At 25.9% G+C, this 17,530-nt stretch overlaps 3 protein-coding genes across 4 annotated transcripts; 2 read left to right on the plus strand and 1 right to left on the minus strand.

Moving 5' to 3' along the window:
- The first annotated feature begins 586 nt into the window (after positions 1-586).
- Positions 587-5,125, plus strand: LOC107174192 (alpha-tubulin N-acetyltransferase 1-like). 2 transcript variants are annotated; one of them, XM_089227831.1, is made up of 10 exons: positions 587-752; positions 898-1,014; positions 1,082-1,228; positions 1,401-1,569; positions 1,643-1,787; positions 1,882-1,912; positions 2,029-2,101; positions 3,094-3,155; positions 3,261-3,398; positions 3,604-5,125. In XM_089227831.1, exons 2-10 carry the CDS (start codon positions 920-922, stop codon positions 3,677-3,679), a joined length of 936 nt encoding a protein of 311 aa, XP_089083957.1. In that variant the 5' UTR covers positions 587-752; positions 898-919; the 3' UTR covers positions 3,680-5,125. The 2 variants fall into 2 exon arrangements, with proteins under 2 accessions (XP_089083957.1, XP_015380533.1); XM_015525047.2 differs by having other exon boundaries at positions 590-752; positions 3,261-5,125.
- A 1,051-nt stretch (positions 5,126-6,176) lies between these two features.
- LOC107174168 (alpha-tubulin N-acetyltransferase 1-like) lies at positions 6,177-10,476 on the plus strand. The gene is made up of 9 exons (XM_015525017.2): positions 6,177-6,422; positions 6,485-6,673; positions 7,988-8,134; positions 8,213-8,381; positions 8,447-8,585; positions 8,655-8,688; positions 9,181-9,253; positions 9,317-9,372; positions 9,436-10,476. The coding sequence occupies exons 2-9, from the start codon at positions 6,576-6,578 to the stop codon at positions 9,587-9,589; spliced, it is 870 nt and encodes a 289-aa protein (XP_015380503.1). The 5' UTR covers positions 6,177-6,422; positions 6,485-6,575; the 3' UTR covers positions 9,590-10,476.
- A 1,397-nt stretch (positions 10,477-11,873) lies between these two features.
- Positions 11,874-16,542, minus strand: LOC107161467 (polyisoprenoid diphosphate/phosphate phosphohydrolase PLPP6). The gene is made up of 3 exons (XM_015507890.2): positions 16,200-16,542; positions 16,024-16,123; positions 11,874-15,036 (listed from the first exon to the last, which is right to left on the minus strand). Exons 1-3 carry the CDS (start codon positions 16,335-16,337, stop codon positions 14,636-14,638), a joined length of 639 nt encoding a protein of 212 aa, XP_015363376.2. The 5' UTR covers positions 16,338-16,542; the 3' UTR covers positions 11,874-14,635.
- Positions 16,543-17,530: the final 988 nt, after the last annotated feature.

Genomic DNA, 17,530 nt, shown 5'->3' on the forward strand with positions numbered 1-17,530 from the left:
TATCAGGAGTAGGTATATATGGGTTGAGAAAACGATATAGAAAATGTGTTGTATACCATAAATATATAGCCATATAGGACAAGGTTATAAGCTGTATATATACCTATAACTATAAGGCTATATAACTATTCATATAGTTAGTAAGTACGTTTGTCGTTTAAAAATTAGATGTATAAAAGCTAAAAGCGCATAAATGTACCTAATAATGTATAATTGAGAGGCTTTAATAGCCTTAGTTTAATACCTAACCAATTATTAGTATAACTGCCTACGTGTTGTGTTAGAGGACAAATATATTGTGAGACATTGTTTACTGAAATAGTGAAACGATATTACAATAAAACTTATTGTAGGTATATTTGTAGGTCTTACCTATTAGAGGTATCACATATTTGTTTTTCTATTAATAAATAAAAATTTAAAAAAAAAGGTTTTTCCTGAAAAGCACTGTGGTACAATGTGTGGTAACGTTAATAAAGTTACCGTGGTTTAAAAACATCTGCAACGGTAGTAGGCTACAACTTTACTGCTGCACAACCCTGTATGAGAAAATCAATAAATTAGACAGCCCTGCTCGAAATTCGCATAATATAGCCACGACGCCGCCGTCGTTCTTACTATACCTACATAGTCCTACAGGCCATAGTTGTATTCTACATTAGCAAGTCAACGCACTCTAGCACTGTTATTATACCTAACCTTGTTAATCCATTGACAGTTCGCACTTTTCACCAGCTATTTAAATAATATAGGTACTTCATTAAATATTTTGTATTTACCCATATGCTTATTTCAAATTGAAGTACTCGAACTAGATTTTAATGTTTTTAAATGTTTAGTTGCTCATCCAATTTTTATTGAATATCCAAACTTTTCATATTTTGTCATTTTTTATAGATTTTTCATAAATCCCTCTAAAATGGAATTTAAATTCGATATAAAAGATTTAGCTGAAGGTGGAATTAAGAAAATTGACCATACTTTAATACCACTTGGCTGCGAATATGATGAAAAGTATGCTTAAAAATCATGCATATTCAGCTACTATATTACCAGAAATATTATTTTTTTATCTTTACAGCTTACAAAGAAAAGTTTCTATGATCATTGACGAAATGGGTAAAGCATCTGCTAGAGCACAGGATTTAAAAATGCCTATAACAACAGCAGAAAAATTATCAAAATCTGATCACATAATATATTTATTGTCAGAACAAATAAACGATGAGTATGTATTTTATTTTTATAATAAATAGGCACCTATAAGGTTAGTATATGATACTTAATATAATATTATTAAATTAGAACAAATGTATATTAAAACTTTTACCTAATTACTAATTATGTCTTATAGTATACACTATATACCTAATCAGTAATCATGGATACAATATTTTTAGGACATTTGTAATTATTGGAATTTTGAAAATGGGATGGAAAAAATTATATCTTTTTGACAAAAAAGGTTCCCGTTCTGAAGCCATGGTGTATTGTTTACTTGATTTTTATATTCACGAAACTAGACAACGTCAAGGATATGGAAATAAGCTAGTTGAACACATGTTGAAGGTTTAAAAACACAAATTAAATATTTTCTTTACTCTTAATCTTAAATATAATTTTAACAATTCATACTTTTTAGGATAACGAGTTAGAAGCAAAACAATTAGCTATAGATAAACCTTCAAAAAAAATGTTACAATTCATGCAAAAACATTATTCACTTAAAAAGTTAGTTGATCAAGGGAATAATTTTGTAATTTTTGAAGAGTTTTTTGATACCCCAGGTAATAATATTTTAAACTTGATATACTCTAACTGCTATGTATTATGGTTACCTTTATCATATATTTTTAACTATTTTTTCTATTATGACTTTAGGATTTACACAACTAAAAGATAAATTTGACAGGTAAGGTATTTTTGATTTAAAAAATGATAACTTATTGTGAAACCTACTACCTAGCTATTACAGTATTATATATTATGTATTAAAATCATTGTATTAGAATTTTTTATGTGTTTTAGCACAAGTGGATACAGAAGCAAACCTTCTTATGGACGCCATGCAGCTAATAAACACAATGACTCCATGTCTGATGTATGAATAATTATTTATTTATATACTTTATATTAGGTACCTACTATGAGTTAAGGTGTTAAGTCTAATATTAAAACTATGAATAAGCTTACAAATATAAAAAAAAATATACTAAATTCGAATAAAGATTTAAAGGAATGGGTTTGTTATAATCAGTGGCGGCTCGAAGGGAGTATATTTGAATCATGCGATTCACACAAATATTAATGGGTGGGTGGATGGGTCTTATGGTTGGAAAAGGTAGACTGGACCATTTTTGCAGGTTGGTAATTTAAATATTAAGTTATAAATAATAAATAATATATAGCCGCCGTAATATGTACTCGGCAGATAATGTACCTACAGTAATAATTAATAACTAATAACTATGTTTTAGGGTGGGTGGTGTAAAAATATTAAACATGATTCTAGGGAAAAAAAGTTCAAGCCGCCACTGGTTATAATTGTTATAAAACATATTGAAAGGGGATAGTATACTGTGGTTAGAAAGAGAACATCACATGGCTGCCAGATAGAAATTGGTTTATTTTGCACATCCACATCAACCAACAGAAGTAAACGGTAGTGTTTAGCTGGAAACAGGCAAGGCTTTAGCTATTAGGTTCCTTAAAGAAGGAAATGGGATTATAAGTGAGCGCTAGACCATCAATCTATATGTACAAAAACCGTGCAACTCGTTAACTACAGTATAGATTATGCATACATATAATATATGCATATATTAACAATTAACACTTATGAAAAAACCAAACTAAACAATATCCCTTGCAAACTGCATGATCCTAATGTTTGTCGAGTTCTTGTGGTATAAAGAAGTTAGGCGATGAAGTTTAAAAAAAAAAAAATTGGCTACTGTAAAAATGAGAAGGAATTATGGCTAATGAAATTTAACTATGCAAACAAAAATATATACATATGAAATGAATAGTGTAATTTATTGTTGATATTAATATATTTTTTGTTAAAAAAGTTTAATATTAATTTAATGTTAGATATTACATGGGGCTGGTAGTGCAACTCGATTGAATGACAAATACGTTGCTAATGCTGATATGTAAGTAGCTATTAAATTATATCCAAATTATATAATTTTTCATTTACAATTAAATTTTTATAATCAATTAATTGTTATTTTTTTTTTTTATCACATATAAAACAGCATCAATAATAAATTCAAGGACAACAAGCCAAATCTCGTCACAGTTCTTCCTTCAGAAAAAGATGTAAATGACACAATTAATGGGAAAAAAGGTGCTCCACCAAAACTGGATCTCAAGTTTTATCATTCACATTTGTGGTAAAAAGCTTTTATAAATATCAGCTATTATATCAATAATTGAATTTTTAACAGTCTTATTAATCTTTGAAATAAGGAGCTTTTTAAACTTTTTATACAATTATTTGTTTAATTTAAATATTGTGTTGATTATAAATAATTAAAAAATTAAGTACATAATACACACCATATTTTAATATTAACATTAAATGTAATTATAATATAGGCATCATATCTACTGGCAGTGTTGGGTAAGTTATTTTTTTATAGTAACTAAGTTACGTTATAAGTTACAAAGATAATGCATAACATTATACTTTTTTATTAGAAAGTTATACTAATTATAATGACGTTACTCTTATGTTATTTATGTTATTTAAGTTCTATAAAAAAAACGTCTATTTTAAATCAATCTACTTTATCTGATATGATCTAAAAACAAATAAACTAATATACACATAGCAGTTGCCGCTTATATAGTAGTCTGTAATCGATGTTTATAGTCAGTTAAATCGAAAATAAAATTAACACAAAGTCGTTTATTTATATAATCATATTAGATTATACTGGAACATGTTATAATTACATAAATACCTACTTTAATAGTTAAATCATAGGCTTGTCCACGGAGGGTGCAGGGTATGCACCTGCACCCTCTGCAATTTCTAGAGGCACAATGAATTATTAAGAAAAATTATTTAAAAAAGAGGGCTAAGGCCCATTAGCCCCTTGGGTACGCACCCGGTTGCACCCTCTGCGTTAAAGGTCTAGACACACCTATGAGTTAAATTATTAATATAATTACATTTTCTGATGTGGCTACGAGGGGAAGGACCACCTTAAAAAGTAGCACCACAATATTCCCCCCCCCCCAAAAAAAAAAAAATTTAATTTACATTGCAATGTGTCCTTCTGCTAAGTTACTTTTAAATAATTAATGTAGTTACTCTTGCGTTATCCAAAAGTAATAATAACGAAGTTACTATAAGGTTACTGAAAAATGTAACTATGTTACAGAAACGAGTAATGTAGGTTACATTACTACCCAACACTGTGACTACAGGTAGGACCTGTCTTCTTTTAATGTTATATACTTTTCTACAATTAGCTTAATCAGATACGATTAAATTGTTTAATTTTAGTTTTTGATTTTTACATTAAAAATTTTATACGTTGATCTATTACTTAAAATTATTATATCTTATTCTATAGGTATTAGGTATATATATGTATGTATATATATATATCTGTGATTTAATTTTTATTCATTTATTTTTGTGTTACCCATTGTTTGAGTTATGTTAAATTTAAATTGTTTTGTTTTAACACATTTAAATAGGATGCTTCATAAAATTGTTTATATGTAATTTATTATACCTTATATTATTTCTGATGATATGTAAAACTATTAATTAGCAATATTAATTACTAATCATAGACTGTTTGTACCTAGGTACCACATAGTTATTGATTAAAAAAAGTTTTAAATGTTTTGCATGAATATCAAAAATCAAAGTTATATTAAGTTTGTTTGGTAGATATATGAGTTATTAAGTTAGTATAAGAAAATTAAACTTCTTATAATATTATAATTTGCCATAAACATTTGTATAAGACATAAGTATGTAATATAAAATTATAAAGATAATAATATAATATGTTTGTTATAATTTATAAGTTTTACCTAATTTTCAAACTTTAAATAGTTTTGCAAATATTTTCAAAAATATAGAAATTATAGGTAGTCAGTTGTAATTTGTATTTTATTATAATAACATAAAAATTAATGTCTTATAGCAAAACATTTTTCTAAACAAATTTTATTATTATGGTTTTATGCAATATTATTATTTTCTGGTGTGAAATATTAATTTGGAACAAAAAAATATGGGACGTATATATTATCATAATTTTTATTTAATAAAATAAAACAATTATAGGAAGATTGAGTGTGCAATGGCCAAATACATAGCAGTGTTAAAAATAATTTCAAGGGGTTTTACATAATCCATTGATGAATCGAAATAATATACACAGATCACATTTGACAAATACAGTTATTTTGTAGTCGTTCCATTTTATTATGATTTATGACATGCATTGTGAATTATTATATATGATTTTGAAGTGGGTGTGTGGATGCAAAATTAATGATCCTTGTTTTAAAATTGATTGGTCAAGGGAGAAACATAAAATACGCATAAGCTATGTGGCCTAATTACCTATACCACATTTCCACCAACCGCTGTTAAAGAAAAGAGTTATTATAGCCGTCGGTTGGTGGGTATTGAATATTGACTAAAATAATAATAACAATAACTTACAATGTTGTAAAATACTTATAATAATTAATTTAATCATTATTTTATTTACTTACCCTCTATAATAATAATTAAATATTAATATAGTATAATAATGCAATGTTCCTGTCTTTTTTCTGGAAAAATTAATTCAACATATTGTTTTACTATATTTTATGAAATAAATTTCTATTATTGAAAAATAGATATATCGTAAAATATACAAAATATACTAAGTTTTATAGCAGACCCTAAAGTAGGTCTTGCGTTTTCGTATAAAATTAATGAATTAATCCAATAGAGTTAAACAAATAACAAATAGATTATTGTGTAATACTTACCATGTGTATTGTTCTGTGGTAATAATGATTAATTTTTTCAAGCAATGGCGGTAAATATGACTTGCAGTGTAGACACCGAAAACAAATTATTGGCGATACCGTCATGGGCTGCCGTTTATCTTATTTTAAATTATTCTTTATCACGTAAGCATGTACAACCACGTACAACGGAAAACGGTAAACCGTAAACGGAACGTTCAATATTATATTAAAAAAATAGTAATTTAGTTCATATAATATTGTAGACCTGTAGTTTTTCTGTGTCGTCCATGAAATCTACAGGTAACGGTTCCACTTCCTCTTTTTGTTTGTTCACTTCTCGGCCTTCTCACTGGTAAGTGGTAAACTGGTAACGCATTTTTATTTTCGTCCGTCATTACTCATTAAACGTTTACGTCTCAACGGTAATTCATCATATTACATAATCCACTCGCATACATGGGTAATTTCGATTTTTCTCTTTTAGATTCACTCAAAATAATATCGTAAGCAAAGCTCATCTGTCCGCAATAGTTCGTTTGTATAAGTTCACCGATATACTTCAAAAACTCAACGTCATGGAGTTCCAATTTGATTTGAGCCATGTCGCCCACGATCAGATCATCAAAATCGACAACTCATTGTTGCCAGTTGGCTACCAAAAAGACGATCCAGAGTTAGTATATTTATGTATTGTAAATACCTTGTACACAATCGATTATTATTATGTCTACTCTGTGTGTCACGCTTTAGTATTTTTTTTTCCTCAAGCATTGACAACTATGGTCATTAGCGTTTTGTGGGTTGGTTGAGGAACACATGTATCTGAGATGAGAATTCGAATGTAAAAATCCGGGTGGTCACCCAACTGTCCAACTATCGATTCCGGTCAATGCTTGATCTCTAAACATGACAGGCCAACCACCTAGCCACGCTATGCCCCATACTACTATTGTCCTAGTTAGCCATAACAATTTTGTCAATATTTCTTTAGATAGCTAAGTATTTGCATCTTTCTGATTTGAGTGGTGTATAGTAATTTTACATATTTTACATACAACTTTATAATTCTAATGACACTACTAAATCGGGCAATCACTATGCCCTTAAAGTATAAAGCATGCATTTAGGTAGGTACCGACTTGGTTTATTGCATAATTATAACATGTGCACCTTTACCTACAATATTTTATACACTACCTAATGTGTTTTCTAAATATCTGATGTGTAAGCATGTGTGTAAAAAACTTAAAATAATATCTTAATTAAGTTCTAACTGGGTACCCACATCTTTAAAGTATTTTAACAGCCTAGATAATTTTTTCTATAATAAGAACTGTTTCACATTTCAGTATTTTCTTTAATACCTACCATTGCTTATATTAATTGTAAATGTTTTATTGAATTTAAAATGTTTTGTTGCTATATAGTCAACCCTTATGAAAATTACTAAACATTTGTTTATTTATGTGTCCCAAGGTACCTACATTATCTTAAAAATTGGTTTATCTAAATATTGTTAGCTAATTAAGTTTATACCTACCTATGTATGTCTATTTCATATTTAATAAACCATGAAGTTACCTAAAGAAAAAATGAAATCAACTAATCAATATCCATCTATTTTTTTTTAACTTGAATATTGCCAATGATAATCAAGTATCAAATAATTAAAGCATAGTACGGCAAGTTAAATACTGTTTATTTTTCATGTTTGTATAAATATATATAATTTAATTTGTTATGCTAAATGCTCGTTATGTATGGTGTTAAGCACTATTGCAGTTATGATAAAATTAAATAAATAAGAATAAGATTATCATAATAATTACAATAATATATTAATAATCATTATTCAATTTAAGGGTTATTCCAATTTTGATTGCATTTGCCTTATATGGTGATTATTGTTTATCTATTTATTATTTATAAATACTCTAAGAAATTAAAAATTTAGTTGATTAATATAAAATGTAACTCATTTTTATAGATTGCAAATGATGATATCTAATATTTTGGATAAAATGGGGATAGCATCAGGAATTGCTCAAGAATTAAAATCTCCAATTACTTCAGCTGAAAAACTTAGAAATTCAGATCATATTCTATATTTGATGACAGAACAAACATCACCAGGGTAATAAATTGATATTATTGAAAATTAATAACATACTTAAATATATATATATATATCAATAACCTTATTTTATTTCAGACATTTTGTTGTGGTTGGTTTGTTAAAAATGGGATGGAAAAAGTTGTATTTGTTTAATAAAAAAGGTTCGAGAACTGAAGCAATGGTCTACTGTTTACTTGATTTTTACATTCACGAAACCAGACAACGTCATGGATATGGAATAAAACTAATGGATTACATGTTAAAAGTATTAAAATTTAATAAATATTTTATATACATTCCATTCCATTTAATGTTTTTTAATTGTACTAGGATAATCAAATTCAAGCAAGACAATTGGCTGTTGATCAACCTACTAATAAACTTTTACAATTTTTATGGAAATACTTCAACTTATCCAAATTAGTTAATCAAGGAAACAATTTTGTAATTTTTGAAGAATTTTTTGAAAGTAATGGTACCTTTAATAATTATTATATTTGTACAGTTAATAAATTTATACTTGTTTTTATTTATTTAGACCCATCCGATAAAGATTCTGCTAATGACGATCGGTAAGTTCACAGTGTTTAAGATGATAAAAATATATTTATTGTGTATAACTAAAGCTCAGAAGTTGATGCTCTTTGAAACAATAAAAAATAACTTATAAAATTATAAATATTAGTTTTAAATTAAGACTCTATTTTACTATAAAATTCTATATAGATTTATCAAAGCTTCGAATTACTCAAAATATGACATAAATGTCCTTAAAAAATGAAACCATGATTAGTCTAATAAAATTACTAATCTTAGTCTGAGGTAATTTCAAAGTTGTAAGTTATCGGCATAATAGTCGACAAGAAACGATAAGAACTGATCTAGTGTGAAATCAATAAAAATGATCTAAAAAGTAATAAACACCAAAAATGATAAATAAAAATTAGTTATTCAGTTTCAAATGCTTATGAAACAGATTTTTGAAAGTTCCAAAAAAAAAAAAAAATGCAATATGCATTATTCCGAGCCCTATGTATAACTAATATATATTTTTGTATATATAGCTCAAGTGGTTATAAAAGTCAGCCGACATTTGGACGTCATGGTGCTGCTAGACAACAAGATTGCATGGCAAATGTATTTATCTTTATTCCTAATTTAACTTCTTTTACATTTGTTAATTATTGTAATAAATTATAGATACTATATGGAGAAAAACCAGTAGAAACACATAATGGAAATGGAAATGGAAATAAGTAAATATATACATTTAATTACATAACCGTATTATTAATCAATATTGTTATGATTCTATTCAGAGTTGAATATCAACAAAGAGAAAATAAACAGCATAATGAGGAACGCCATGTTGAAATGCAACAGCATCACTCTATGGATGAAGGAGATGGTCAGAAATCAAACCAAACCCATCCAAAATTAGATCTCAAGAATTTTCACACTCAATTATGGTAATCTATTAAACTTCGCCTTTTCTAACAGGTGGTAGCTTATTATTTGTTACATATTTATTACTGTATTTTATTAGCAGTTAACAAGAGTTACTCTTGTTAATTTATACTAATCCTAAATATGACTGCAATTATAAAGTAGAATTAAACAAGTTTGTAATAAATTTGCACTGATCAATCTATGAACTAATTTTATATACATAACATTGGGTTCAACCCACTTTAAAAAAATAATAACACAAATACTATATCATTATTTTCAAACTTTTAATTGGTTGTTAGTCAACATGATTAATTAGTAATTAATTTATATTTTTATAATTTTTTTAACTATTTATTTAATTTTTGTAACATGCATTCTATATGTAATATTAACATTTAAAAATTGTTGAGTGAATTTTTTGTTGTGAAAAACTAATTGAAAATTTGTAAACTTTTATGTTGACTGTCTTTTGTGTCATTACTCGATGTCAGACCATTGTATTGAAAATTTATTTTACTTTTAAAGGCTGAAAATGTATTTTCTATAGAACTGTATTGCTTTTGTGTTGAAAAATGAATTAAAACTGGCATAATTTATTTTAAAAATGAACTATTAATCATAATTCTGATACTTTTAATATTGTTACAAGATTTCTTCTTTGCAACATAATAATACAATTATAAAATGTATTGTATTTTCTATAAAATGTTCCTAGACAATGTTTTTTTTTTTCAACAATAATATCAATCAATTTGTTTGCATTGATGTTCTTATAAATAGTTACTAAATTATTTGTTAGACTTTGACCTTATTAATTTCTCATGTATTAAATAAAATAAAATTTATCATTTCATACCTTAAGTTATATAATTTCCATTTAATAAAGTATATTTTTTTCTATTAAAAAACATTTTATTTTATGCTGTGTCTTTATAAATCCTAGAAGATATTGGTAAGAAAATTAATAATTAAACATATCATTATTTTGTGATTTTATTCACAAATAATTAGTCAAATAATATATTTTTATTATCTTATATAATTTAATTATTTATTAAATAGTGTATCATGTCTTCAATTTCATCAGTTTATTGAGACAGTTAATTTAAAAATGTTTTTCCTATTTGGATTTTGGGCTACATTTATGTAAACTATTCATCGGTTCTTCTGTAAAGAAGAACTACTAAGTAGAAATGTAATAATTAGTAATGTGGATTTGAATGAAAAATGCATTTTTTTGTTTGAAGACATTGCATTCTAAGTACAAAGTTCATATTATACATCAAGAATTTAAAAAATCTAACTTGTATTTTCATTTTCTTGACTTTATACAAAAATTGATAGAATTGGAAAAAATTCATTATAAAATAATAAATTAAGATATTATTTATTTCGTCTCTTATTTCTATTTTTATTAAGTTCTAGCTGAAGTAGACGAATCATTAATATGAATAAGAATTTATATAATAACAAAACAAATATTTTTTATGTTAATAAAACATAAAAAGCATAAGAGCAGCATTTTTTAGTGAATTTAAAAATTAAATCCATTTTGAGTGCATTAGATTGTATTTTTAAGGCATTTTTCTTGCTTGTTAAAGCTTTTAAATTAATTCCATACTAATAAATTTAATAACGACACACATTCAACTTGAAAACATGGTATCAACATTTAAAAAAATTATGATTTCATTTAAATGATTATGAACAAACTTTTGTGTTACTTCAGTACTCACAGAATTTAAATTGTAGATACAATGTTTCATATTCATGTAAATCATTATGGGGTGTAACTATGTAAGAAAAATGACTCTTGACGTAAAAGTTGTATTCAATTTTTAGTTATTGAAATATAGTAGTATAACTATAAATAAAAAATTGCAAGCTTTGGTAAATGTCTTAAAATGAAACAATGTAAAATAAATTGTTAATAAACTAAATCCCCCATTCTTCATGCTATAGCAATGACATAACCAAAAATAAGTTCTGATTAATGGACATTAGCTGTTATAATTTTTATATATTATAACTGTAGTTTGTCATAAATTCATTTGAATAATATTAGTAATTTAAATTATAATTCTGTGCCTAGGTCTTAAGAAGTTATATATTGTCAACTATACACAATATAGTCATATTGGGTTGGTAACATACAGTGGCGTATTTTGTATGTTTTTTTTTTTGGGGGGGGGGGGGGGGGTTGTCCAGATAATATTGGTATATACCTACTTATTTGTTAATTGGTTACAATATTTCTCTGTTTTACATTTACTACCACCAAGTTCATAATAATATACTCATCAAATATTGTAATGAAACATTTTTTATTTATTTAATTAAAAGTAGTAATTTTTATGCAATTTAAATCATACATGTATAAAATACCTACTGTAAACATAGTTTTAAAATTTAAAAATAAAAATAAAAGCAAATAATAATAATTTTTAAAATAGAAAATAATAAATACACTTAAAATTATTATACAAAGTAATTTAAATAATAAATTCAAGACGCCTTTTTTTTTAAGCTCAATTCCTTCAAAACATCATCAGTAGTAATTTGTTCATATCTGTGAATCGATAACATAGCCAAACCATTTAATCTCTTCTATAATAAGTAACACAGACACATGGAAGGCACGGAGCCGCAAGATAAAAATATAAATTGCATGTATACTGTAATAGGATAATAATAACATAATATTATTTAAACATATTAATATACATTAGTACCTATATAGTTATCATCATCGGTCACAATAATTTAATAATTATTACTATATATTTTGTTTGTTACATTCGATACCAGTGGTGCTATAAGAATAACAGTTTTATAAATAATTAAAAATATAATAGGATAATAGGTACATTATTTAAAACTAAATTTATTTTCTTTCCTAATTAGTTTAGGACTTTATATAATATTAAAATAGTTCAAAACGAACCACATATTTTTGTTTGTCAGATTCCCTTTAAAATTTATCAAAATTAAAGATTAATTTTTTTTTTGGTTTGGGGGGTGTCTAGACACCATGGACACCCCCCCCCCCAAAAAAAAAAAAAAAAAAAAAAAAAATACGCCACTAAGTGCTATTATAATAATAATAATATTATAATAACCACCCAGTAACATATTATATTTTATGTAGAGTACACATATTCATATTTTCAAATTGTAAATACAAAATCATTATTTGATTTATATAAATTATTTACATTGTGATATATTTTAAAAGTAGATATTTGGTTGAGATATTATCTTTATTAGATATAATTGTAATGTGGTTTTAAGTGATATTGTCACAGGTTATTATTAAATTTTAGTTGTATATTAGATTTTCAACTGTTATTGAATGATAAATATATAGTCTTATCAGGTTTATTATTAATAATAATATAATTTTTAAACTTATTATGTGTAATGTTTTGTCATTCAATAATTCAAAAAAGTTAAATGTTGGAATTATAAAAAGTTATTGAATGGGATGTATAAGTTACTGGTAGAATCGATTATAGAATAGGTCTACTCTACAATCAATGCTAGTAGGTAGATAATTATTGACGATTAGGAATACAAAATAAAATCAGTAAAAAAAAAACCTGTGAGTAATTGATGAACTCCTTACCATTAACACCGCCTCCCCTTTGTAATTTTGTTACTATGACAGAACTGTTACTTGTATTTTTTTTTTCAACCTTGGTTTGTTTGCAGCTTTCTCTCAATTTTCCATGGTCTATTTTAAATTTCCAAAGAAATATGTTGTCCTGGTAGTATTTTATCATGTTCTCTATTATTGTGCTATATAATTCTTTTAGATGTTTAAGTATGTATCCTACCATCTTCCATCTCACTTAAATGATATCCATGGTTGATGACCGATTCTCTCCTACTTTTCTAGGTACATCTTGGTTGCCCAATTTTTTACATGTGACACCTCATCTCCAGTGCTTCTAGTACCTTTCTTTCAGTTCCATTAAAATTGTTTTACAAACATTAAGCACATAATGATATGCTCCAGACATGTTTTTACAAGTCTCTTCCTAATAATGTTTATGTTTAATTTCTTGGGTTTGAATTTTTAACTAAATGCAGCAGACCTTATAATTTCTCAAATGTCCTTACTATTACTATATTGTCAGTAAAATTTATCATGGAAAGTTTCCACTCTATTTTTATTCCAATTAATTATAATTTAAACATTGTTTTCATTTTTTTTTTACATTATTGGTATTTAATTTGAACTTAAAGTAACATTACTCTTTATGACATCTATAACAAAAAAAAGAATAAGTAATTTCTTACATATTATAAAATAACTGAAGATAAGACGTTATTGATTTATCAAATATGATTCATGTCATTAAATTAATGAGCAATTAATGATTTGTGCTTAGCTTGTTTATTTGAAAATACATTCAAAGCATAAAATTCAAGAGATGCAAATACAAGAGAATTTATACATAAGAAGGCAGTCGGTATACTCAAAATAGAAATGTCTGCTCTATTTTTCATTGTATGATTTTGTTAATGATTTGCTTATAAATTTAGTATATGCAATCAATCATATACTTATTTTATAATTATATGATATGTATACTATGCATATTTAGCTTTTGTTTTTGTGTACAGTTATGTTTCAACGGGCTTATATATTTGTATTTTAATGTTAATTCTGCTTTCATAATTTTAATCTGTTTAAAGTGTGATAACTAAAAGTTCATCTGGTTAAATCAATCAATATAAACTATCAAAAGGTGATATTTTTTACAAAACAGAGTAGCAAATAAAAAAAGTTTTTTTTATAATGTATTTTTACTTTAATTTTTAAATGTTATTTTAACAAGTTTATTTTTTTTACAGATAGAATCCTTCTAGAATTTACATAATACAATCATATTAATTCAGAAATATTGAAACAATCACACACATATAATCTATTATTACATTTTACATATACAATAAAAAAAAAATATTCAATAGACTTCCGGTCTATTGTAAATGTACAATATATTTCTTGATTTTATATATTATATTATTTTATTTTATTTATAAATGTTTAGTTAAAATTTACACATGATATTCTCCACCTTCCAATTTATCATCTGACACATATGATACCAAATACTCGGCTGTACTTTGGTCGATCCAAATAACAGATACTGCTAATGATATAAAATACCCTAATATACTGCCAGCAATTACATCTAATAAATGATGGCGTCTTAGAAGTATTCGACTAAGAGCCACAGCTACTGCCCAAACACATAAAAACAATACAATAAACTCATTTAATGGATACAATTTATAAAAATAAAACAATATGAAAAATGCTCTTGAAACATGTCCTGACGGAAAAGAGTAGACGTCCGGGCCAATTGTAACCCATTGGTCATTTTTATTGCCTACAGGTCGACGGCGACGAACAAATGCTTTTATAATAGCAACCGCAAAAATATCAACAAATAATCCTGAATAAAAAAAAAATCTTCAATATTTCGTATTAAATGTATGTAATAGATATGCATATATTATTTAAAAACTTAAATTTAAAAATTTAAAAATTATGTTTTAAAATACAGGAAATTTTGTCTATATTAAAAAAGTGTAAAAATAAAAATAATTTGTAGAAATTAGAATTTAAAATCACTAGGTGAAAAATGTAATTTCATATTTTGAACATAAGTTTAGATATCTAATAACTAGATGTATCTGTAATGGTGCGTTATCTATGTGATCCATATCAATTTTTACAATTTATTTATTATTAGAACTGATTGCAAAAAGTAAAAAATATATTCAATAGTAGGTATGCAATGGATTAAATAGATGAAATGTGTAATAATCTTATTTGAATCAAAATTGTTATTAAAAAATATTGAAATATGAATTTTAAAAAAGTCCTGTAAAATATTAAAAAAATTGAGGTGTGTAACTTATTTAGATTTCTGAACAGATGCTTGCAGTGTGGGTATTTTCTAACTTTCCTTAAAAGATTTCATATAAAAATTCTAATAGAAACAAACAATTAAAAAAATAATTTTAGGTCTAAATTATGATTACATTAAGATATTCTCGTTGTATACATTTTACAGACTTTCTGTAAGTTTTTTTAACGACCTCAATTTTTGTATATTTTTTTTTCACTCTAAGTTTCAGAGCCATAAGACACAAGAATATTAGTCAACATCATCAAATATTAATGATAGGCTTTTATCCTTAAGAAAATAATATAATATTGCCGTTTGTTCTGGCTATATACATAACTAAATAACATTTTTCAACATAAATAATTGATGAAAAAAATTAATGAGTGCTTGTATAAAAGTTATTTTAAATTGTATACTGTCTTAATTATATAAAAATATACAAAGCTTTTAAATATGTGAATGAGGCATATTGTTAAATGTAAAGAACATACAACAAGAATACCCAGCCAGTAACTTCCAATTACTTACCAATAAGAAGGTTAACTTGCATTTGAAACAAAGATTTTGACCAAGCAAACCAAATGAAAGTCAACCAGCAGGCGATCCATACAATTCCATGACACGAATACTTAAATTCAACATGATTAATATTAATCATTTTGATTAAATTTAAGTACATTTTTTAAAGTATGCAGGTATTTTACCTCTAATCCTTTGTAATATGTGGTAAAACTGCGAGTAGGCAGAAACCTAGAAACTGTGTTACAAATAACTGAAGTAAGTTTTGAGTCGATATCCAAAATACTCTTCACCGGCTCCGGTACATTCCGTTTTAGAGGCATTTCAATTTTTTAAACAATTCAATGAAGTCATGAAGAACTGATAAGTGTTTAATCAACTAGAAAACTTAACTACTTAACATCAACGATCGTTCATAGAAATAATATTATAGTAGTAGTATTTTTTTAATAATAACTGATAGCAATAGCAACCGGGATTATTGTGATTCTGTACTACAATTTTTATTTTTTATTTGAACAAAACAACATTATCAGTTATCAGTTATCACAAAACTAATCTCGATTGGATTTTGTACTGTTCTATTAAATACGTCCTATTTACTATAATAGTAATAAAATAGTAATTAGTAATTACTAATGAATAATGATGGACTAGTAGATGTCTAACCATTATTTAATCTATTCTTTAGTTCAACTATAATATCATAAAACTATAACATGACAAAATACATTTATTTTGTCATGACTCATGAACTATTATACATCTGACATCAGCTAGGTAATCTTTGAAACCATAAAAAATAAATCCACATTGACAGTAGTTGACAAATAGTTATTGTTTACATTCATGCCTAATGACTAATGAGTAACGATACTTATTAGTTATTATTTATTTGTAGTAATGTATTGTCGTGCAGTAATAAGTCGTACACTTATACTAATAAATAATAATGATTTTATATTTTTAAGTTATTATACAATCCAACGTTTACTATTGAAGCACATCTTATGATATTGTTATTTTCTGGGCATCGACGCATCTATACTCTATAGTGGGTGTCGGTTGGAGGTGAAAGCTGAAGGGACATATTCTATTTTTAAACACATTTTTTTGCGCGATATACCTGTAGTGGTGTACAGTTTGTTATTAATTATTGCTATAGTTTATTTGCTTGATTAGTTCCATTTATTTTTTGTAACAATCTAACATTTGCTTCTCGAACATTGCTATGATATAATTGCTAAGCTTGACACATAAAATGCCTAAGTATTTTATAATATTGGTAAGTTGGTATAGGTAGATACCAAGAATCAAGATGTTGGCATGTTAATTTTTTTCTGTCTTCAGGCTATATTTTATTTTTCATATAGTTGACACGTGAATTTAATGTATGTATGGCGTTGATGCGTTGTAACTGTTGGAAGGTTACATATTTAATGTAACTTAAAATTTATTCTAGGCACAAAAACTATATAAATGTTTTATGTTGTCGCCGACTCGCCGTAAAATATAA

Source organism: Diuraphis noxia, unplaced genomic scaffold (genome assembly GCF_037042655.1).
Source record: "Diuraphis noxia isolate RWA-SAM2 unplaced genomic scaffold, SU_Dnox_SAM2 contig0004, whole genome shotgun sequence".
Lineage (NCBI taxonomy): Eukaryota > Metazoa > Arthropoda > Insecta > Hemiptera > Aphididae > Diuraphis > Diuraphis noxia.

Excerpts from the sequence above, each read along its gene's own strand:
- LOC107174192 (XM_089227831.1), top strand. The coding sequence starts at position 920 with ATGGAATTTAAATTCGATATAAAAGATTTAGCTGAAGGTGGAATTAAG. Across the intron at positions 1,229-1,400 it reads TCAGAACAAATAAACGATGA|GACATTTGTAATTATTGGAA; the intron begins GTATGTATTTTA and ends CAATATTTTTAG. Across the intron at positions 1,788-1,881 it reads AGAGTTTTTTGATACCCCAG|GATTTACACAACTAAAAGAT; the intron begins GTAATAATATTT and ends TTATGACTTTAG.
- LOC107174168 (XM_015525017.2), top strand. The coding sequence starts at position 6,576 with ATGGAGTTCCAATTTGATTTGAGCCATGTCGCCCACGATCAGATCATC. Across the intron at positions 8,135-8,212 it reads ACAGAACAAACATCACCAGG|ACATTTTGTTGTGGTTGGTT; the intron begins GTAATAAATTGA and ends ATTTTATTTCAG. Across the intron at positions 9,254-9,316 it reads AACAAGATTGCATGGCAAAT|ATACTATATGGAGAAAAACC; the intron begins GTATTTATCTTT and ends AATAAATTATAG.
- LOC107161467 (XM_015507890.2), bottom strand. The coding sequence starts at position 16,337 with ATGCCTCTAAAACGGAATGTACCGGAGCCGGTGAAGAGTATTTTGGAT. Across the intron at positions 16,124-16,199 it reads CATATTACAAAGGATTAGAG|TATTCGTGTCATGGAATTGT; the intron begins GTAAAATACCTG and ends GTTGAATTTAAG. Across the intron at positions 15,037-16,023 it reads GCAAGTTAACCTTCTTATTG|GATTATTTGTTGATATTTTT; the intron begins GTAAGTAATTGG and ends TTTTTTATTCAG.